A 25,051-nucleotide genomic window follows, 5' to 3' on the forward strand; every position below is an offset into this window, starting at 1 on the left:
TTCATTAAATCCAGTCTCATATCATGGTTTCATTAATAATCCCCATGATCAATTCCATTTACCTCCATGATTTCATTAACCGTAAAATTATGGGGCTCGCAAAAATGAAAAATTAAACTTTTTTTCTTTAAAAGTCCACCATTTTAGCAACCGAATAATAGCTAGAGAAATCGAATGACTTTTTTTAAATGCTTTAGACATTTAAAAAGATCTTTATTTAGAAGATTATTCTTTTATATATCTGATGGTGCAAATCTCGAAATTCTTCGTTGAAATGTTTGATACCTAGAGAAGGATATATGAGAAAATTTCAACGCTAAATAAAAAATACGCGCATCAAATTTTGAAAATTTTTCGGGAATACCGTATTTTTATCGCAATTACATGTATATGGAAAATTTGAAGAAAACTGAATCGGTAGAAGGAGATCAAAATTACTTTCATGATTTGATGGGAACAAACAGAGACGTCAAGTTAAATAAAACAACATAAAATTACCTTTTTGCAGCTGTTTTTTACACATGAAAATATTTGGGAAGAATTCGTTCGTGAAATTTTTATCGTTTTATTACCTGATGTAAAATAGCCAACCATAGATGACCATTAATATTATCGTGCAAAAGGGAACAATTAACTCATCTGAACAGCAAAAATGAAGTTTTCATATTGATCGTTCATTGACTGAAAGACGAGAGATCTGCAACTTTCTGTGAAAGGGAAAAAAATTGTGTCTTTCTTTTATAGTAAAGCTGGTAGAAAATATTTCGAATCCACGGTTTAGCCCAAAAAGGGTAATGGATGATAAACGCTTTAAATGGTGCCCCTTTTCATGAGATTTTGTTGCATAAAGGGGAAATTGGTTTTACTAGAATACGCGTGATTTTTGCCTGGTAAGAAGCCTCACCAGTTGCCGAGTGGTTAAAGACTGCTGAATATTAGGAGTTGGATCCAGACTCTATCTCGAGCTGTTTAGGTAAAATGGTCCTGGGGATCAGAACATAAGGTGAGCTACCGCTACCGCCGTATTTAAATTAGTGTTTGGTGTGTGTGGGTATAGATATATATACATATATATGTACACACATAAATGTGTGTGTATGTAAAATAACTTGGTTAATATTTCCAAAAATGTTTTCTTTCAACTAGTGGCCACTTTCTTTCTAGAACGAGTAGTTAAACCCTTCTCAAATGAGTTCTAAATAACTGAGTTTTATGAGATTCAGTATGAAAGAAAATGTGACAAGTTTGTGTGAAATATGTATAAATACTGAATGAAGATCACGCAAAAAAAGATGAATGCTTTTATGTCATCCCAGTCGGAAATTTACTCTTGTCAAATATACTTGAATTGAAGATCACGTTTTTCAGCTTGTAACATTCAACTTGAAATTATGATACTCTGTAGTAAACTTTTAAATCTTATATCCGCATTCGAGTTTGAATTCATACCTTGCAGAACACGTAAAATAAAATAGAAGGTTCTTAAGACATCAAATGAAAAATAATTGCACTTAATAACCATCATTTTCAAACATTTTGTTATCAAAAAGAGACTTTTTACTCTACTGCCCAATATTTATGTTTTATTATGTAAAAGTTTCTCCATATTCTCCCCCTTTCCTCCCAGAAATACTTCCCTAAAAGCTTTTCATTGAAGGAATGCAAATTAAGTTCATTTCTTTCCTAAAACAAATTTTATATTATTTTAAATTATATTTTAAAATCTTATTGTTAATTGATAGTACTTACTATACTTGCCTATTCTTCTTTACTTCAATACTTAGAATAATTAAATAACTATTAAACTAAATTTAATTTTCATGTATATTACATATTACTTAAAGTAATACTTTGTTGGTACAAATGGCATTTTTACGATGGTTCCAGCGAATTCTTTTTTATGAATTAAGAAAGTGACTTGGGTTCCAACTTTCGATGATGATGTTTCTATATATCCCATAGAAATATTTTTATTTAAGCAAGGAGATGGGCATCCACTTGTTATTTCTCCTATAGTTTTCCCTTCTTTATTCATTATTGGAGCATGAGCTGTAACATAATATAAAATTTCTTTTAGAATAAATAAAACGTAAATACATACTTTTCTCTGCAACGTATATGCAGCAATATGACATTATTTATCCAGAATTAAAATACAGTTTTTAACATCCTAATGACATTTGATAATTTACTTTGCCCTGAGATTCAATTAGACATATATATCTGTTAAACAATTCTCTGTTTCTGCTTTTTGAATTTTTTGCAGGATAAATTTAGAAATCATATACTTTGCTCTTATCAAAATATTTCTGCTTACCTCTAGGACAGGGTCCAGTAGAAAGGAAACCAACCCTTTTGTGTTTTGGTTTTTCTTTCAGCTGAGGTAAAATTATTTCCGCTCCTGGAAATCCACCTTCAGTTCTACGTCTTTTACCTTCAAAACATACCAGAACACGCTTAATTTTATTAAATTGTAAACCTGTGATCAATAGTTATTAACATATCGTTTATTTGGTTAAAACTTAAGTGCCAAAAATTCTGATCTCAACGTTATATAAATAAACTCCTGCTAAAGTGTATCATATCAGGCAAACTGTATTACTTCTTGTACTTCCAAATATATGACAACAGTATTTCAGTGTTAAATAAAATTGTTTTTTCTATCCAAAAAATGCTATAACCACTTTCTTTTTACACTTTTGTTCAAATGTGTCATAATCAATTATTAATCCATGAAAAGTACGCAAGGGTTATTTGCCTGTATTCGTATCTCTAAATGCAAAACATGATTCCATTTATCTTCCTCTTTTGATAAATTTGGTAACTCAACAAACGGTGCGTTGAATCTAAGCGAATCTAAGCATCTCATGTCCCTTTTCCTTTACCACTAACTTCTGAAAGGCCTTTCGGATCAATAAATTTGAAATGTCCGCATTCTGAACTGGTTTATTAGGTTCATTGACAAAAATGTCAAATATGATTGAAAAATTAAATAAAAAAACCTAAAATTAGAATGAAATCTCCCACCCCCTTCTCGGCTTCGAGGGAGATTCATGTAGGTCCTTCTTCGGAGTAGAGATTAAAATGAGACCGTAATGCTTTCTCAAGCATTTTGGACTAAACCTAATTGCACTTGATGATGATTATTCATACGGGTTATTTTGGACTAAACCTAATTGCACTTGATGATGATTATTCATACGGTTTATTTTGGACTAAACCTAATTGCACTTGATGATGATTATTCATACGGTTTATTTTGGACTAAACCTAATTGCACTTGATGATGATTATTCATACGGTTTATTTTGGACTAAACCTAATTGCACTTGATGATGATTATTCATACGGTTTGCCTCGAACTAGTGTTTTCTTAAGTTCAAAATAAGCAATAATGAAATAAATGAGATGAAACGAATTCTCTAACCCTGAAATAATTCGTAACTGATTTATAAACATTCATTGATTTCAGTATCTTAAGATTATTTGCACTCAAACTGAACATGCAGACCATTATCTACGAACTTTCGTACATCTCTTTTATAAACTATATTATCGTATGAATGGGATTCGAGTGAAATTCTTTTTTTCCTCCACCTCTTTCTTCTTTCCTCCACCTTTTTCTTCCTAACCATGTTCAAAACTGCATAAAAACTCCAAAACGTAACCTGAGAGATATTTAGTAATTACGTTGTTAATTGACAGAAGCGATTTGTTGTGCTCCTTCAACCAATTGCTCGTCCATTTTCTGAAATATTCCAGAGACGTTCTCACAAGAAGATTCCATCACATTCCTTACGCTTTTCTCTACGAAATCTAGTCACTTTTGTTTATCGCTTACTGATATAAAAATTAGAACTCATTACTTCGCTCTTTACTTCATCGTTAAGGTATGGGAAATGCCAGAAATGGACTAGGAACAAGTACAACACGTCTTCGGATACAAACTTTGATTTTCGAGTACGGATTGGGAGTTTTCCAAATGACTTTGATGTTAAAGCCACTAGGATGTAATAATTGTCATGCTAAACTTCATAAATTCTTCAAAATAGTAAATATGCAGACAATGAAAATTTAAAGCCCTGCAAATATCTTAAAAGTTTTAGCGTGCCAATGCTCTATATTTACTATACAAATTAAAAATCACAAACAAGTGACACTTACATTAGAAAAATGCATTACTCTTGTAAGAATTATGTTAATTTTATTAATAGTTAAATTTTAAGTTAAATTTCCTTTCCTGTCAAATTCTTAACTTCAACTTACTACTTCCGGCCAGAACGTAGTTTTGGAATCTTTCTGAATACTTAATGAGGAGGAGCGGTATTTAAACCGCGAAGTTACTTAAAGAGTGAGAGAGAATCAGAAGTTACGCGCGTCTACCTTTTGGCCACTCTCTCTCAAAGCTGTTATTACGCTCGGCCGTACTCAGGCCCTTGTTAAGCTTCGCAGTCAAATAAAGTTAAGGGGCCAACTCGATTAGATCTTGATAGCTTCGGCTATATTTCTTTAGTTAATCTTAGTTTTAGTTTAATTCTTAGTCTCTTAAGTTCAAGCCCAAGTGTCGGCTTTGATTGTACACTCCAAGACGGAGTTTTGTTAAATCTTATTGGAATAATAAAGGGTTAGTTACCCTTCCATCTTGTTGTTTCTTGTCACACGAACTTAAGCGATTATTCGCTAACTAATTCTTAATATTCGTCACTTTCTACAGTAACTCATAATTACACTTTGAAAGTCTTACACTCTTTTGATTTTTTCTTCCTCTCCCTTCTCTTCCAGAGAAAGAATTCTGAAAATGTTTCTTACCAATTGTCCATGATAGACTTGCTTCTACAGGCGTAGTTGTTTCAGATATATCACTTCCATATAAACATAGTCCAGCTTCTAATCGCAATGTATCTCTTGCTCCTAATCCAGCAAGCTTTACATCATCCAAATCAGACTCTAATATCCTTTCTAAAATAAACTGACTCTTCTCTTCTGGTAAGGATATCTATAAAACAGTATGAGATTAAAAAAAGTAAGTAAATACTTCTGATTTCTCGGAAGAGCGCTGATTTATCAAGGGGAATTAACACTTCTCCCAGAATCAGCACTTCCCTTGATAAGTCAGCCTCTTCCGAGAAATGGGCAGTTTAATTTACTTACTTTTGTATATATGTATACTATTTATACTATTGTTTCTCTTTTTATTTTATTTTAAAATGTAAGTTTTTGAGGCATACCAATACAAATTTGAAATTTCTTTTAAGTTTATTACAAGTTTTTTATAGTTTTATCATAGTCCTCTTAAGTTTTAACATTTCCTTATTTCAGTTAGAATTAGATTTACTCTTCATTTCCTAGGAAATTATTATATTCAGAAACTTACTGATTAAATTTCAGTTTAGTCTTAGCAGCGATTTTCACTTACAAAGTCCATTCATGCCTTTAATTTTTCATTCAATATCTACAGAGAGAGAGTGTATGTGTTGCCTGCTATATTTTTCTCAAAATAACAACTGCCAAGTTTACCGAGAAGAAGCAATAAGTGATATCATCATGCTGGCATGAGCATTTCGTTTCTATTTCATAGATGAAAATGTTTGATATCATTAATAAAGACTGCTTAAAGAAGCTCATAAACTTTTCAGATTACCTTTTTTCTCATTTACCTTATTGTACAAACAGAACGCAACGCAGACGCGTTACCTTCAGGAGAGCTTAATCTAGAATATTCTGCTTTCTGTGACGATTTTTAATCTACGAAAAATTTACCGGATCTGTGGGATAAATTTTATCTGGTCGCGTCTGAACTTTGATGTAAACGTCATATCAAAATACTGAAAGCGTTTCGTATTTAGGCTCTCACTGTGTTTTAGACTGTAATCGTCTCTTGCTATGATTAAGTTGTTTTCATTAAATTAATATATTTAAAATTTTAATGTCTTTTTTATCAGTTTTCGTTTAAGCTGACAAAGATGATGGAAGTCCCTGAATTACGGTTCAAAATGCAGGGACTTTCTGCATCATCTTTTTCACACAACTGCATATATCCCTTAATTTTTGAGAGAAGTTTATATGAAATTTTTAAATATTAAATCAGCACTTTGTATTTAGCAGAAACTTACTTAGCAAAAGTCTGTTTAATAACCTTATTATATGATCACATATTTTTTGAACGTGCATACCTCAACTCCATCTTCTCCAGTGTATCCACAACGGGTAATTCTGCAGTCATCAACGCCACAAATTGATGAACAAGTAGATGTCATAAAAGTCAGGTCACTTAGATCACATCCAACTAAAGGGTCCAGCACTTTTGCTGTACCAGGACCTGTAAAGAAATGCTCTTTATTATGCATCAAGGGTAGGAATGAAACGTGTGTTTTTATTTTAGGTTCAAAGGAAAATTACACATCTTCAAAGACAGTTTTATCAACACCTGTTTCTGAAGTGTTAAAAATAAGAAATTTTACTCTATAAATTAAACTGAAATACACTTACCTTTATTAAATACATAAAACATTCCTTAGGTTTAATTTTAAATTTGTTTAACGAAGTTAAAAAACGAATCTGTATAATGTCTTTTTTTTTTTTTTTTTTTTTTTTTTGTTAATATTAAGAGATTTGTTTTAAACTGGGTTTGACTGGATTACTTTATTTTGGAAAATCACGCTTTAACCTCAGCGTGATTTTCAATTATGTGCCTATAGGAAGTAATGACCTAGCAAACGATTTTCTAAGGAAAAATAATTCTCATTTAGTTCATGCATGAGGTTATACTGCTAGCAACCCGGGTATGCTTATAATCCTGGGCATGTGTTCAGCATTTCCGGGTTATAGCCCTTCTACTGCTAATGCATTTTTAAAGTAAGGAGATTTTTTTGATTGAAGTTTTAACTGCAAATTAACGAAGATTTTTTTTAAGTACCATGAAAAACAAAATCTAAATAAAAGCATGTAGGTAACTATCAAATTCAGTTTCTTACTCTTTATGAATGTTCACTGCATCATTAAAACTTATTTCATATTTATTCCAATAATTTTCCTTCAGTTTTCTTTAGCTGTATCTACAATGGAAAAGAAACCTGGTCTATCCATAACATTCAACATTCCTTATTCCTTACCTTGTACTGCCAACAGTACCCTGTCTTCTAGTACTTCGACTTCCACGTCCGCACCTTTCATTTTGAATTCTTCTTTTCTCTTCTACAAAAAAAACCACAATACTCTTATAAAAAAGGTGGTTAAATTAAACATTTTCTTCAATAAATATATCCTGAAAAAATAAAATGTTTTGCTATCTAATTATTCAAGAAAAATTTACTATCAAATTTTTTATTGATTAACACTTTCACACATAATAATAAAAATAATTTTAAGATTTCAGCAATTTAAAGTAAAATATTTTATTAAGCGGGAAGAAATATTATTTAATCTTTATTTTATTAAAGATATTTAACTAAAATTTGTAAACGTTTGTAAAATACCTTATAATAATTAACCAGTTATTAGAACTTAAGTATTTATTACAGGTTCTCTTTTCCGTGTTCTTCACCAGAATACAAATAGTTTTGTATTGTTAGATTAGAGCTTCTAACAACAGCGTCTTGCTGATAGTACTCTCCCCAGCAATGCTTAAAAGTTTTATTTTCCGGCTTTAGCATCTCACTAGTCAATCTTTAAAAATACGTGCCAGGAAAATAACTGAGCCAACTTCCTTTATTCTATCCTATATGTAGTCTGAGACTGAGTTATAAATGTTGTAATATAATTGTCTGTTATGTTAATTTAAATATCCAAAAGTAGTGGAAGTTTCGTCTCTAGCACAAGTTGTTCTCCTTCTATTACTTTAAGACTAAATAAAAAGGTTATTTTATTAAATATTAATAAAGAAATTTCTTAACTAAGTTCACTATTTTTAATTGGAGAGCACCTCTTACTGTGCAATTCTTCCACACTAGGATTATTTTCAAGAGAGCAGTTTTTGTAAAGAGCATGTATATTTAATTCACAGGTCTTCAAATGTTTCCGAAAACTAAAATGCTTTTAAATCATGAAAAGGAAAGTTCTTGTAAAACTTTGTTAATTGATTTTAAATTATACTACACGGGTAAAAGAATTTTCATCTAAATAACAGAAATAACTAATCTCAAAGACAGAAGCATCTGACGCTATGGTGATTTTTTAATGAAATATAAAGTTAAAAATGTTAGTTGTTTTAAAAATAAATTTATCTATTAGAAGAACATGTAAGCTAACATTGCTTTGTTTTTACTAAATTAAAATGCAACTATGTGGTATAAACAGAAGTTAGTAAATCATAAATCAGTTTTAAGACATTATGAAAGTAAGAAACAATGCATTTCCAACAGTTTTGTCAAATTTAGTATGTTTTTTTTTTTTTTTTTTTTTTTTTTTTTTTTTTTTTTTTTTTTTGTATTCACACCTGTTAGTTTCAATTAAACTAATTCTTTACATTTCCCAAACTAATTAATTGCATTAAATAAACATAAATTAGCCTTTATTTTGGGTCTTAATGATTGCTATAACTGTGCTTCTTCTTAATAAATATAGTACAATTTTATTTTCTATGAATTCTCGTATAATTATGAGATGAATGGAAGCAAACCGAGCATCCTCATAATAATATATATTTACAATTAATACATAATTTTTTTACCTCCACATGAGGGGCTTTAATACGCAATACGTGATTCTCAATTTAAAATGCTTATGCTTTCATAATGGACGCCAACTATTGTTGAGATAACATTTGGTATTAATGTCTTCAACTCTTTTCGAGATACTTTAGTTGTAATTTCTTTAATTTTTCATGAGAGTTTTTTTTTATTTTAAAATAAGGGCAAAAAGTTATTTTTTATTTTATAGTGCGCAATCATATCCCGCACTGGAAAAACCACACTAGTTGACAATCGCAGTATCACTAAAATCTGGAAGAAATTAAATTATTATCTAAAAAACTTAAAATTATTATCAATTATTATCTCAAATTTAATATTTCTTTAACCTTCTTTGTGTTACCGTGAGTGCTTATGCATTAAATGTACTTATATTGCAATAAACTTAAGTGAACTGTAGGTTTAAAGGTAAATGAGGTTAAAGTTTATGTACCAAAAGCATTAATAATAGGTGACCATTTATGATTTAATTACAAAACACTTTAAAACTACGTATAGAAAAAGGCTTTAAACTTGTATGCAAAACATTTTTGTTCTACTGATTGCTATGTTTCTGCTTTTCGATCGGGGAAATAGATGTTGCCTTCTACTGTTCACCTACTATTGCAAAACCTTTTTTGGAACTACTCTGATATGCGCCCTCAAGTCGCCAAATATTTTTGGCGAGAAACTTCACGCTGCCATTTTACTATCTAAATTTTTTGTCTACATTTTGAACTTTTAGCCTAAAATGTCTCCAAAAACGCGGTTTTCGCACATGCAAAAACTACGTTTTGAACACACAATTTAGCTAAAAATCCGAAACAAAAACAAACAATTTAGATAGCAAAAACGTAAAGTTTCTAACCAAAAATATTTGACAAGAATCCATGTACACAGCGACATGTTTTAACTTAAAAAAACATCTACGAATTGCACAATGTAGGCAACGAACGAATCTACAAACTACGCACACCTCGCTTTAATAAATTAACATAACAACAATAAATTTCAAAGAATACCATGTACACAGCATCCTGTTTAAACTTAAAAAAAATTCTACGAATTGCACAATTTAGGCAAGGAAGGAATCTACGATCTACGCACTCCTCGCTTTAATAAAATAACATAACAACAATAAATTTCAAATAATACCATGTACACAGCGTTCTGTTTCAACTTTAAAAAACATCTACGAATTGTACAGTCTATACACTAAACAACAAAATAAACTAAAATAAATTTCAAACAATTTAAAAAAACAACAATAACGACAGAAATTCATACTAAAGAACCAATGAACATAACATTCTACAAAATCAGAACAAGGATAAAATAAAATGCACTTACCATGAATTAATGCGTTTTCGAATAGCAGAAATATAAATTTCATTCCGCCTTTAACATGCCGCCACGTAATCACTATCGTATTTACACGACAGCCAGACACACTATCCAGAAAATTTATACTATGGTTCACAAATAAATAAAATCACAAATCCCTACTTCTATTTTGCACTGCCATTAAAAATAATCTCCCAGACCCTCTTTCCACACTTCCAAATACCCACTACCCCTCAACAGGATAGCCACAATCATATTTCCTTTTGCCAAACTTCAATTCAACAACTACCATTTTATCTTTCCCTCCCATCTTCTCAGACACAGAGGCGAACCAACGAGCTCCAGTGAAAGATTTTTCAACATCAACAGGGTTGCCACAGAACACGCAATCGCGCCAAAAACCAGCGCAGAACACATATCGCCACATTTGGTGAAATTAGGGCGTATATTAGAGTTGTACCCCTTTTTTTAGCTTTTTCTGACTTTGAAATCAAATACAGAATGGTCATGAAAGAAATTTCCAATTCAAGGCATTTTGTAATTTTATTTAATTATCCAAACTGAACCGGGCTTTCACTGTGAGCTAACAAAGATATGAATAAAAACTTTTAGCAAAACTAGAAATTAATTCCACAGATACGAAGATATGTTGTGCTGTACAAAAGCGGAAAACATTATATTTCGCTTATACAAGAACAGTATGAAGTTAAAGAAAATCCGCCCAGACGTGTATAGTGGTCAGGGGAGCCTGATTGCGATACCGAAGGGCTCGGGTTCGAATCCCGGAGAAGGCATGGATATAAAATTGTCTGCCCCTTCATAGGAAGGTAGCGATGGCCGCCTATTAGGTGCCTCCATAATGAAATGGCCATCACATCTGGCACTTTGGCCGTTATAGGCAAGTGACCAGTGCCGTTATAGGCAAGTGACTAGTGCTGTTATGGGCAAGTGCCCGCCACTAGGAAAAAAACGTTAAAGAAAAGTAACTGCTGAAAGAAACTAGTTTTCTGTCAGTTAACTAGTATTGCTTGATGCTGTAGTCATCGTCACATATCAGGTGTTTCATTCGATGCTAACTGCGTTCAATGACAAAAAAAAAAAAAGTTATGGTCTCATAAGGTACCTTTGTGAGCAGAAATATTAAAGAAACAGCTTTGCCATCGCTGGCAACTGAACACGAGATTTTCCAGATCTACTGACCATTAAACAGAAAAGACACTTGGAAGGATTACTTTTTAATTCCTAACTACGTATCTTGAAGAATATTTCTCATATAGTTAAACAATTACTTAAAGCTTATATTATAAGGACTAGTGATAAACGTTGCCTATCAAGCAGCCTTACAATTAAATATCACATTGATCTATCGTTAAGAGTAGGAACTTAAAAGTAATCAAGAAACTTAAAAGTAATGCCTATCACAATTTCTTTAAAGAAGGTTTATGGTATTCTGTTGTGCTGGCATTGTAAAATGAGGTCTTTCATCTTGCATACAAATGCTCTGAATCAATAGTAAATAAATTAATAATAAAGATTTAAGTGTAAAACTGTTAAAAAGCATAATATTCGCCGCATTTGCCAAGGGATGCAAATGAAATGGAATGGCGGTACAGAACTTTTTATCAAAATCAATAAGCCACCCATAAACGGATATATTTTGCTACTTTTGATGAAGCCTCAGCTTATCTAAGTAACAGTAAGACAAAAAAAATCAATTTATCATCGAAAAATGGATAGAAACGTGGAGAAATTTCGTTTCAAATATTCAAACAAACTTTCCATAATGAATTTATGATTCAGCTTGTTTATCGTTCAGCCCAAAATTAAAGTTAACAGCTTTTGAAAACGTATGTAAAAACTTAAGCTTTTTTATTATCAAAATAATGCTCCAACTCGTTTTTCAAAGAAATTCAGTCTCTTTGTCCACAATGCCATGAAAAAGTACACCTCCATTACGATAAAGTTACAAGACATAACCACTCAGTCTAAGTCATTTCTTCATATTCCTTCCCTAATATGTCACTAACGGATAATTGAACCTTTAGAGTGACAGAAGGATTGCTCACTAAATGAGAACACTGACTGGTACTGGGTGATCAAGGGGAATCAGTTTAAGAGGGATCGGCAGAATACGTAAATGTGATAATGTAGAAATAAATAAAAACTATGAAATATTGTAAAAATGTTTATCAATCGAATAAACATGAAAATATATATAATTTTGTTGCTTGAATACTTTGTTTTGCATTTTTGTAAAATAAAGCAAGTCACACAGTTCATTTTTAATGGAATGAGCAGAATGTGCTTACCTACTTGTAAATGTGCCAAATCTTTGTCGGCGCAACCGGCGTTTGATACCAAGTACAGATAGTCCTTATCTGTTTTAGTGACAATTAAGTCATCAATAATTCCACCCCGATCATTTGTAAATAATGTTAAGGTGCTCTGATTCTCATTCAAACCTATGAAAATAGTATAAAAAGAATAACTACTAAATTAAAAGTAAATTATCTAAGAATTCAGAATATAACTTAAATTTACTTGCACACTAAAAAATGTTACTCGGTGTCTTTTGGACTTTTAATGGAATTCAGATTGAGAGCATGCACTCAAAGTGATACAGGGTTTGTCCAAAATAATAAAAACACTTAGAGATACGAAGTATCTAACAAGTATCTATATGTGTAACAAGTAGTATCTATACTATACATATATAACTATACGTGTATCTAACAAGACGTAGGATCACCTTTAGCATCCAAAACTGGTTGGAAGCTTCTCAAAATGGAGGCATACAAGCTCTGAATGGTTGTAACATGTATTTTACGTTGTTCGTCTGTCAGAAACTGACAGTCACCGGGAGACAAAAATGAGATCACACTCTATTTCCAGCACACATCACTGTAGTTCAATGATATCAAATTATGGTTATTGTTCAGGCCATGGAAGACGTTATAACTTTATTTTCTTCAAAATACGACTGAACCATTCAACATCGGTGAAAAGGGACATTATCATCCTGAGAGTTGTTTTAGTGTAGGAAGCAGACAATCTATATCATTAGCTGCCAGAACACATGAAAACTACTGACCCTTAAAGTACTTGTAGGTTAAGAACACTCAAATCCCAAGCATGTCTAAATCCACGTATAATTTTTGACTTCGAGGGTTTTGGCAATGTATAGCTTGCTTTTACCTTTACAAATAATAGAAACAGCAGATTAACACTCTGATATATTAATTTAAAAGTCAAACAACCAAAATCAGCGTTATATTTGAAAATTTTCACAGGACTAGTTTCGATGGTTTTACCTAGCCATCAATCTCAGCTGCAAAAGACCAAATGAATGAGATAAGATACAGTGATTAGATAAGATAAGAATGGCTGGACATGAGTTAAGCTACTAGCGTTATCTATTGATGAAACGAGAACTAAAACATAATTTCCTTAAAGGCTGAAGACAAAGAAAGATGTGTTGCAATTAGGATCGTTAACTAGAGCAGAAATATTTTTTTTTTTTTGAATGTGAAACGCCTCCAGAAAATCCAATTCACCAATGGAAGATGCTTTTTGAATAATTTTGGCTGCAGAAAAATGAAAGAAAAAGTGTGATTTTCGGACCAATAATGCTGAGCAACATAAGACTTCTGTGTTTCCTTTTTCCTAACATATGCCTCATGTTCCTTAACGCGAAATTTTAATGCTTTCTTAGTTTGACCAATGTAAATTAAGTCACACTAGTAAGGAATCCTGCAAATACCCTAGGAATTCATATCCGGAATGGAGTCTTTGAGTATGGAACTCGAAATTTTTTTGATAGGAGAATAAACGACCCGAAAGTTAAAGTTCTGTAAAATACGTGCAATTTTATAGCTAAAGCATGGAAAAAAAGGACGTAGCTAGTAGCTTAACGCCAGTAGCTTAACTCCTGTTCAGCCATTCTTATCTTATCTCGTTCATTTGCGCTTTAGCAGCTGATGATGATGGTTCGGTAAAATCGAAACTAGTCCTATGAAAATTTGCAAATATAACGCTGATTTTTGTTGTTTGACTTCGAAATTAATATTTATTCAGCGTGTTATTTTATCTTAACTATGATATATGTTCAAATGTACTGTATGGTGCTCTTCCTCCTTAAAGTAAACAAGAGAAAAACAAATTTTATAAAAGAAAATTATAGGGATGTTAAAATACCCTCATGTTCCGAAATATATTCGCATTCATGAAATCACAGATTTCTCAGAAACTATAAAATATAATTTTATAAATTTGTGTAAAAATTATACATAACACATAATTACAGAGGAACAAAATTAAGAGCACTGCATGCGATGTAAATTTGCAACATAAAACAATAAAATGGTAATAATATGTTACAAGGAGAGTTAAGGAAAAAAAATAAATCAGAAAAAATCTAAGGCTTATAAATTTAATGTGGAATGTGATCTCTGCTGACTTGCGCACACGTAACACAACATGTTTTCATGTTGGCAATAACGTTTTTAACCACAGTTTGGGAAATTAAGTTCCCCTTCTTTAGCAGTGCGGTCTTCAGTACATTGACATCTCGAAGCCTGTATCTGTGATATCAGAAACCGTTCGAACACTTTTGATTGAATAATGCTAATTAGATTTGCCTACATTTCCTGGAGAAAGGTATTGCACAGATTGGATTTGTAATAGAATATCATTATTTTTGGGTATGTAAAGACAAATTTGGATATAAGTATACATATATAGTACCATACTGTTGTTGTAGATGTATGCCTAGTTCGTCTACTTCTAAAATGAATTTCTATTCATCACGACCTACGTTAATGTTATCCTCCAGGTTACGAAACTCTACAGATGTCACATACCATTTACACGAAATATCATAAATGAAAGCCTTTGTAACAAACGTAATAGTTGAAAAATCAAATGCAGATGGAGAAATTAAACTTTTTTATCAATTTGTATGATTTATCTTTGCTTCAAGGGTGCAGTGTTAAATGTACATAGTATAATTTATTGAATTTCTTAAATACATTCAAAATATTCTGTTTGAAGTTTTTTGTGTCAACTGAGGTCTACAGTAACACATCAAATACGAAACTAACTGATAACTTCAGAAGTCCATAATTTATTGGCAATCATCCAGTTTATCGAAAGCGTCCATACGCAAAATTTTAAGCAAATACTCGCAATGCCTAAGCTCTCCCGAATGTTAGCAACAGTAGATAGCTGTGGAATAATTTCAGTAGCTTGAATATATACTTCAGATATTTTTAACGTTATTTCTTTAATATTTCTCTTACCGCCATCAACTCTACGTAAAGTCTGAAAGTGTTTGCAAGTGTCAATGAATTTTAACTTTGTAATACGTTCGTGTCATTGACATGCAATCAGTGGACAGGTGGAACTAGGCTAGTCACCTAAACATTTTTGAAGTGACATTCTCTTGTTAATTTTTACTTAACATTTAAAAACAAATTTTAAAATTATCATTTTATCTGTACTTAGATCACGCGTCGCTCAAATGCAATGGATTTTCACTCACATCGAGGAAATCAGTGAGCCCGTCGGCTGCGCACGAAGATGGTTTGATTTATTTGATTACGGCAAAGCACACGAGAGCTATATGCCTGAAAGGAAGGAGAACATTCTAAAGGAAACAGGCTGGTATACAAGTTACACATGGGGAAACCATGAAAACGTCCATGCAGCCAGCCTTTTTGCCAGAATTCGAGCCCCGGACCGACCCCCCAGTGTTCAGCAACTTTACCACTTGGCCACTGGTGGGCCTCTGCATGAAGATGAATTGCATTATTTAGATGACAGCAAAGCACAAGAGAACTATCTGCCTAAGGGCAGGAGCATTTTAAGGGATATGGAATGGTAAATATAAGGAATCTCATTTAGCCAGTGGCTGAATGGTTCAAGACTGGGAAATACTGAAAAACTGCATGGGTGGTTTTCGTGGTTTCCTTATTTTGTAAAGTAAATACGATCCAGTTCCCTTAGAAAATCCTACAAGAAGGCATCTTCCCTTCTGCTCTTGAGTGCTTTGACATACTCAAATAACCTAACAGCAGGCCGTTTGCTAGGATTTTTAACTCGGGTCAAAAGGTTGGTATTAAGCAATTTTAAAGCAGGCCTTCTGGTGGACCTGCATGAGCTCCGAGTAGCTTGTTTCCTCCTGTTCCTACAGCCGTTGTAAATGTGTTTTCAATAGCGGAGGAAGGTTGCTTGAGATTTTAACTTCTCGTGATTCAGATGAGAATACTGTAACTTTCAAAGCCATATTTCAGCTAGTGTTCTTCAAAATATTCTTGTATAACGTGGAGAAATTTAAAAAAATATATGTTAACGCAGTAAATCCGAGTTTAATGTCGAATATATTTATTAAAACGAAGCCTCCCATCCAACACATCATTATAAAGCATACACAAACAAGTTGTGAAGCTGTTTAAGCCACAGCGGCTATTCAGCTCTCAGTATCACAATGTTGCGGTCTCGATTGCCTGCCCACCACACCTTTTAGAACTAGTCGCAGAATGAGTCTAAAACTGTTGGTAGCCAGGACTCGCATTTACCCTTACAAGAACATGAACTTTTAGCATTTGTCTCAGCCTTTAGCAAATTTTTACTTTAAACAATAAGATAAAGACTAAATAAAATACAGGCTTATTGAATAAATAATTTATATTTGAATTGAACTATATTTAAACTAATATTCGAACTAGAATTTCAAGAGTCTAAAAGTAAACAGAAATTCCGATGACTTCAAGTTAAATAACAAAGTGAAAATTTCCAACTGGGCTAGATTATTTGAATATAACAAAGCAAACTTAAATACGGGATGCCTTCGTGAAGGACGTTCTAACGAAAATTGGCTTGCATTACCGTTTCACATGGGAAAACCTATCATGCAGCCAACCCGTTCGCCAGGAACAGAACCTGGGTCGAACTGCAGTAGTCAAACATTTAGCCACTCAGCCAAAATAAAACAGCTGATTTAAAAACCTAGAGATATATCTCTACTTGGTTTTCATATCAAGCACTATCCAAAGCCTAACTGAACTTAAATAAGTTAGACTTACCCCCGGCAACTAAATTTCTAGGTAATTATTAATCTCACTCAGCAGTTAAATGCAAACCACCAACAACTCATAATATCGAATATCATAAAGAAAAAAATACAACGTTCATAATTAGGTTAAATTAATCATAGCCTCTCCTCTTAATTATCATTATTTTTTTACTTAATCTTTCACATACATATTTATAGAGCAAGTGAATGAAAATGCAAAAGAGATGAGTGGACAAATTGAAAAGCTAACTGAGCTAACTGGTAGGCAAAAGTTAAAATCCCTTACAAGTCTATGTAAATGAATGTTAAAAAATATGTTAGATTCACCTTAAAACAAGTGATAAGGATTTCAAAAATTAAAATGGAATTTAAACACATTTCGGGGATCATAATACAAAATGAAATTAATCTTTTACTGCTCTATGCGACAAGAAATCAACATTTTCGTTAAATAGTTTATGGAGCTTTCCAAATTTAAAATCTCATGTTCACCAGTGCTCTAATTTAATCTCACCTTTAAGAAAAATGTTGAGCCAATGAAGGAGAAAATTAAGTAATACCATTCTTTTTATGCACATATTTCAAAAAAAGAGGCAATAATTTGATTTAAAAAATTTGAGAGAGATACGCTAACATTTCTTCGCTCAGAAGCTTACTAAATATCAAGACTGTTACTAACGCACTTTGTAATTAAGTAGTTATCAATACAAGAGTAGCTGAAATGCTTAAATCTTCTTCTTAATTTGCTGTTTTAGTTTCGCAAACATATTTTCTGAAAACGAAAGCAGAAACTCAAAATTCATAAAGGCCCACCAGCGGCCGAGCGGTAAAGTCGCCGAACACAGGTAGTTCGGTCCGAGGTTCGAATCCCGCAAACGGGCTGGCTGCATGGGCGTTTTCGTGGTTTTCCCCATGTGTAACGTGTATACGAGCCAGTTTCCCTTAGAAAGTCCTCCACGAAGGCATCCCTCCCTTTACGCAGATAGCCCTCGTGTGCTTTGCCATAATTAAATACACCACACCACCACTACACCACACCAAAATTCATAAATTTCTGCCGTTTAGTAAATACCGAAAGAATATAGGAATTTTTATGATGCTTACTTTTTATGTCAGACACCACAAGACTTTCCATGTATTTCACTCTGTCTCTTCCGTATACTTTGGCTTGCAACATATGAGAAACGTCAAATATACTAACATGCTCTCGTGTATGCTTATGAGACGCAATAATATTGAAATCAGAATATTGTAAGGGCATTTCATATCCAGCAAATTCCACAAATTTTGCCTTCTTTTTAAAATGGAAGTCATGAAGAAACACTTTTTTTCTACCCTGCAAAAGAAATAAAATTCAATTTGCTTATCAGAACTAAAAATAATATTATTCATTCTTAAATAAATGTTGGAATTAAACACAAAATACGAGGTCGTTATATACGAAATCATTATCTCCGTATCTCGTTTATCTTCCATCATATTAGACGAACAAGTGGAATTTCATGTTAAATATTGAAGTCAAATCCATAAATATAGCAAACCTCCGCTGTTTCTAAATTTATGCTTTAGGGTCATTACCACTTTGAATTTAAATAGAAGGCAAAGAATGAAAAAAGGCAAAGAAATTCGCTTTACCTTTAGAGGTGTTATTTCTTAAAATAACGAATATTTAATTAGTAATATATATGTATTAAACAGATAGATGCTGTGCATCATAAGATACAGAACACTGTTTCTTAAATTATGAACCAATGCCTAATCATACTTTCTAGAAGAGTCAAATTAATTTACGATATTAATTTAATTGTATCATACGAAATTGCGCCTGCAAATTGCATGAAAATTTGAAAACAAATCATTCACAGATAGAAATTTCAGCTCAAGGCTGAAGATAGAAATTCACAGATAGAAATTTCAGCTTAAGGCTGTGTGTTTTTAAGCAATTACTTACCCCACTTGATAAAAAGCGCACATTTTCCTTGAAAAACTGTAGTACATTCTGGTTAAAATGCCTCCGAACGGCTGCACGAAAATGATTTTGCATAACAGCTTAGCTTAACCTAACGTAAGAGAAATACCTGAATTCTTGTAAAAGCCTAAAGTATAGAATTATAAAATAATACTGTTACCAACTGTAACGAACAGTAAGTGTGCACACAGTCAAAGAAAATTTCTTATCATGAAATTTCACAATTGCCACTTATCTAATCGAATACTGTGATAAGAAATTTCATTAGACTTCTTGAATGCTGTCTCGAAATAAATTATTTACTTAACAGTTGGTTAGCTTTGTGTTTTCTCATACTAACTGCAATCCTCTTTTTTTTTTCGGAACATGAAAAGAAAATAAATGTTCTTTTTTTATTATTAAATTAGCGACTAAGTACTTCATCCATTGCGGCTTCTGCTTCTCTGTTTTACCTGCAAACATTTTGCAACAGATTGCAGTGTTAAAATTAAGTAATCAGTAGCGCATATTAATTCTTATCAATCTATAAAATGCAATTATGGATCAAATAGAACAGTAAGTATCATACTCTTCTTTACATCTTCCAGAGAAGATACAATTGTTTGCATCTTCTCCTCTGTCCTTACGAATACCTCGCCAAAATATATTTCACATAACTTTGCAGCGCCAAGTATAAACTGGAGCCTTCTAACTTCGTGCTATAAAGCAACCAGTGCTATAATTTTTGTTACGTTAAATATCAGTAGTAACAATATATTGATCATACCTTTAATAATAATTAAAACTTTACCTTGAAATTAGCATCCAAATTTTTTTAGTTCAACATTCATGGTAAATAATGTTTTTTTTTCCAGTCTCAGTTGTCTGGCGAAGGTCAGCACAAGTCCACGATATTAAACGTGGCAAGGAGTGCAAGAATGCGTCTGTCGTTGGCACGAGCCTTGAGCACCATATAAGTAGCAGACCGACTTTAGCTCAGTTTCGCCCCAAATTTTGAGAGACAGGAGCCCTGGGGGGCTGGGTCCGGGGTCTCCCACCACTCTTCCCCTACCACCAACATTTCGAAAGTATTTTCGACTAGCCACATATTAAAAGTGCCCCCATGCCACACAGACATTATACATTTATTCATGGCCTTCTCGGGGATTAAAACCCGGAGTATGGCAATCAGAGTCACTAACTTCTATCCCGGTTGGACGACTGGTAAATAATTCACAGTCGTAGACCATGTGCTTTCCTTTTGTCACCCACAGTTTTCAGAATGGCATTACACATACTATCTGCTAGCTAGCAGAATTGTCAAATTACACCTAGGATTGTTTATTGATTGTTACTGCAACTAAATTAAAAGCAATTATCTACTGAACATGTTTGTCCACTACTTTTAAATGAGCAAACGACTTTGCAGAATTTTCTTTTTGGTGTGTGTGTACGTGTTCATGCATGAGTGTGCATATATTTTACTTTATATCCAATAATTTCAATGTTTTATCGAAACTGAGTCCTCAGCTTTTCAATAAAATTGCAATTACATTTGAGCTTTGAACGGATTGGGGGGTGAAGGAGTTAATTCTGTGCTCTCAAAAGGCAGGTTATTCGACTAAAATTAATCGTAAAATTTCCACAACTGGAACAAAGATAAACAAGCAAAACATTTTCAGTCACCAAAAGCAAACTCGCTATCAGAATTCACCACGTTTTAAGAATTCTTTTCTTTCGATAAACTTAATCCAGAAACTTCGTGGTCTGCTTTTGTATTACCAGCTGTTATACAGTTCTTTAAATGCAAACTTTTGCTACGTTATTGTAAATATTTCTATTTTTGAAAACTGCAAATAACTTTATTTAAATATGCTGTCAAATTGATTGCCGAAGTCTAAAACGTAGGAAGACGTTCAATTACACATTTCATTCAAAACTATGCATTTATTTGGAAGTATAAATACATATAATGTGGTCCGAATGCTAGGTTAAGATTATGCAGATACGCGTTTGAACCTTTAAACGGGCTTTACGTAAAAGTATATTAGACTGAAAACTCTGATTGGCAATATTTTTAAAGAATATAGAAGTTCAAAGAAAATTACGGCCGGCAAAGAAACAGAAGAAATTATCTTATAGCAAGTCCAAAAATAAGTCAAATAACACATTTAAAAGTTAATTCAAAGATGTTAATTTAAATAATGAATCCAGAAGAAAAAGCCTAGATCATATAGTACGCGATTATAAGAAAATGGTAACAAAAATCTTGCGCAGTGTAAGACAAAAGAAAATAGGTTGTAATGTGTTCAAAATAAGTTTACCTATGTTCAACGTGTGCAGTAAATGAGAGAAAAGCTCCAAATGACTGGTAATAGGGAAACAAATTGTAAAGAAAAATCCAGATATTTTTTTTTTTCAGGTGCCAGAAAACATAGAACCTATGTGCTTGATTCTGATTAAAACATTGGGCATGCTTTAAATCTGTAGCGTTTCTTGCATCCTAAGTCTCTGAGCAAATATAAACACAAATTTCCCTCTGCGAGCAGAAAAATAATGAGGAATATTTCACACAGTCATATCAAACAAAGCACCTATATTCATCAAACTGCACATCTCCTTAGTACGTATTATGTATTTGTCTGTGTCTGCATTCGTAAATGATGTAGACATTTTTATAAAAGAATTACAACTAACTAATGAACAGATATTTAACGCAGTTTAGTACAACTTTAATATGGAAATTTGTTTAGGATGTATGCATGATAGTCTCAGATTAAAACGAACTAAAAGCATTCTCCGATCTGTCTATTCAATGAAACGTCGATACATAATTATGCTTCCGATCAATACAAATAACATATTATTATCCCATTTGTTAACTGTATTTCTTGAAAAACAGGACTCTTTTGAGCTACTGTATAGATAAAGATGCTTCAAGTAGGTAATGTTTATACAAATGTATGCTGCACTTAAGTTGGTACGTACATGCTCGAATTTCACCCATTAGAAATACTGGCTAGAACTATTATTTGAATCATAGAGCCTGGTGACTCTCTACCTGATTAGTCTATAGGGTATTTCTTCCGCCTTCCTATCATGCCTTCAGTGGTTCTGCACACTGGGCCGGTATTCCTGAGGTCCGTGGTTCCGATTCCCGGCGAAGGCTTTGTTAATTTTTCATCTCTCCGGCTTCCAAAAAAATGCCTAATGTCTCTACAAGTCATACTATTAAAAATTCCGGATATTTTATGCCGCGTTATTATAAACGAAACTTTGCTGATTGCGACAGTAAGTTTCCGGACATCATCTTTGTAAATCTCTTTAATCCTATGAAATTTGATCCATTATAGTTGCTGATCTCATCTATCTGAACTGGAATAGAGAACAGAAAGAATCAGCTAACTGATTAAGCGTAACTAAAAGAGGTATTCCTTGAGGTATCAGTCTATGGATCTCTTACTATCAATCCATTCAAGAGGACTATTGGCTTGCTTGTATTTTAAGTTACACCATGCAGCAAACACACTATACAATTACGAACATCCAAGCATTCTCTGGAATTTTAACAGAGGCTTTACAATACAGTAACTACTATACAGATCGGGACAGTGGCAAATTTATAATCAACAGAGATTGCAATAGTTAGCAAAAAGCCTACAGCCTGCTCAGCATACATATACATCATTACACAGTGTACTAAATACTTCCAATTTAATACATATTATAAACGTATCATAAGTATGCTGCACAAAAATATTCATGTTCAATTACATACACATTTCATACCTTGAAAATACATTGAAAAGTTAGATCTTTCTATCTTTGCTTTTTGAATGCTTTTCATAACTATTGGGTAAAACACTCTAGTTACACATTTGTTGTTTTTAAGAACATGTATCATTAGTATTATATATGTGTTTTTAGCATTATTATAAGTGAATGATTAATGCATTTAAGATTTTAACAGTAATGTTAGTGTCTGAATTCAGTTACTGAATGTAATTTTCGATTGGGTTCTCTGGTTTCAATGATAGTTATAAGAGAATATGTATGTTAATATATAATAATGACAATAGACCAACGGCCTTTTAGAAACAAACATTTGCTTATTATCATCAATAATTAAAACTACAAATTCAGAAATTATATTAAATATAAATAAAATAAATATATCCATTAGGTACACGCATCACAAAGTAAATTGTATAAAAAATATTTTTCCTCTCTTATGGTACTCAATTTCAGAATATCCATAAATATCCACAATTACCTAAAATATTTTTCCCTACTTCACCACATAACTTTACACCTGTTGTACTAATAATATCTTACGAAATTCACAAAAGTTTAGACGACAAAAATGAAAGGGTAAATCACTAAACATAATATATAATGTACAGCGATAATCAAAGACCTTTGTATTTCATAACACTGACGATTTGTTACATAAGACGCATTAATAATAATGACAAATTTTTATGTGTAATCTGATATATTATTAAATGAGGAGTTTTTGTTGAAAATAAAGAGGATGAATTATTCCAACACTACCTGCAATTTAATCATGCACATAATCAAGTTCTAGATATTCCAAGTGTCGCTATAAGCCGCGATTATTGTACAGTTTCGCAAAACGTGTGCCCGGCTGTCATCAATTTGATGCCTAGACTGGCGCTTCAGATAAAGGAATGCATGACTATGGGTTCAGAAGCAGGGAAAGTGTGACCAGTTTTCACGTGAGTAGCAGAGACATCTGCTAAGTCAAGACGTATCCAAAGCAGAAGATTTGGTAAAGTCCATCGAAAGATGGCCTTCTCTTAATCATAAATACAGTTCGTTGATCATGTGATGAGCGTCCACAGAAATGAAAATTTCTCCAATAGTCCCGCATGGAGAAATAATTGCATTTTTAAACACAAGTATAAATAAGTAGGTAAGAAAGAACACAGTGAGATGCAGAATAATTACAAAATAAATAAATATGTACACAATGCTGAAATTTGCAAATTTTTCACATCAGCTCCAAAATGAAAAAGTAGCAAGTCACGTGGGGTGGTCACTCCCACATTCACTGTCGTTTAGAAATGCTGCTTGAATCAATGCAACCGAATGCTGCAAATGTGATTATCAAAAAAATACATTAAGTCGGAAAATTTTAGTTTTTTTTTTTTTTTTTTTTTTTTTTTTTTTTTTTTTTTTTTGTGGATAAAAAAAGGCTGCATAGGGTCTCAGATGTTTATCCTCACTGAGAATCTCATAATGAAATATATTAAAATATTTTAGGTGTTCACAATCGGTGCTAGAATTAAAGAATTCCTCATTTGATCCGTTTAGGAACTTGTCTCATGGATCAATTTTTAGATCATCGTCAATAGCTTCTTCCTCACATTTGTTGTCGTGCGGAGAAATCGATTTTGCACCACCTGTAGTTCCTCCCAAGTAGAACACGACGTTGCAAAGATGTTACAAACTGGTCCGAGAAGTTGCAAAGTGCTCGTGGTCACTTTTATGACGTCTTTACAACGTTGCGACGACGCAAAATATTTGTCGCTCCATCTTGACAATTTGACGACATCGATGAAGCGTCATGATATGGCCGCTTTTAGACCTGGTCGTTTTAGCATTTTTCTCATAATTCATCAGCGTTATTTTTAGAATGAAAAGAGACTAAATCTGCCCTTTCAAAAATATGAAGCCCGCATAAGATTTACTTTGCAATATTTCATTACTTTCTTTCATCTAAATATATTAATCTAAGGTAGATTCATCTAATGAAATATAAATTTGATATAAATACTTTTGAATTATTAATTTTAATTAGTACTAAAAATACGTGCTAAATTATTGTTTAAAATTTTGTTTAATTTTGTTAAAATAATTAATACTTAAAATATTTTTTATAAATATTATAGCAAAATATTTAAAAATGAAACTAATGTATAAAGTAAGTTATTACGTTTTGCATTTTATATATTTTAAAAATTCATGTTTCCAAAATCGATGCAAATCACATGTTAG

The 25,051-nt window shown here is 32.4% G+C and overlaps 1 protein-coding gene across 1 annotated transcript; it reads right to left on the bottom strand.

Annotated features, from left to right (window-relative positions):
* Nucleotides 1–1,794: 1,794 nt before the first annotated feature.
* LOC118201490 (aminomethyltransferase, mitochondrial) lies at nucleotides 1,795–19,244 on the bottom strand. Its single transcript, XM_035373607.2, has 8 exons — nucleotides 19,034–19,244; nucleotides 18,187–18,418; nucleotides 12,324–12,472; nucleotides 7,113–7,194; nucleotides 6,174–6,319; nucleotides 4,810–4,996; nucleotides 2,318–2,434; nucleotides 1,795–2,049 (listed from the first exon to the last, which is right to left on the bottom strand). Exons 1-8 carry the CDS (start codon nucleotides 19,124–19,126, stop codon nucleotides 1,835–1,837), a joined length of 1,221 nt encoding a protein of 406 aa, XP_035229498.1. The 5' UTR covers nucleotides 19,127–19,244; the 3' UTR covers nucleotides 1,795–1,834.
* Between the last annotated feature and the right edge of the window lie 5,807 nt (nucleotides 19,245–25,051).

The sequence above is a fragment of the Stegodyphus dumicola genome, chromosome X1 (genome assembly GCF_044657685.1).
Source record: "Stegodyphus dumicola isolate Sdum_Otavi_A_Nest chromosome X1, ASM4465768v1".
NCBI classification, from domain to species: domain Eukaryota; kingdom Metazoa; phylum Arthropoda; class Arachnida; order Araneae; family Eresidae; genus Stegodyphus; species Stegodyphus dumicola.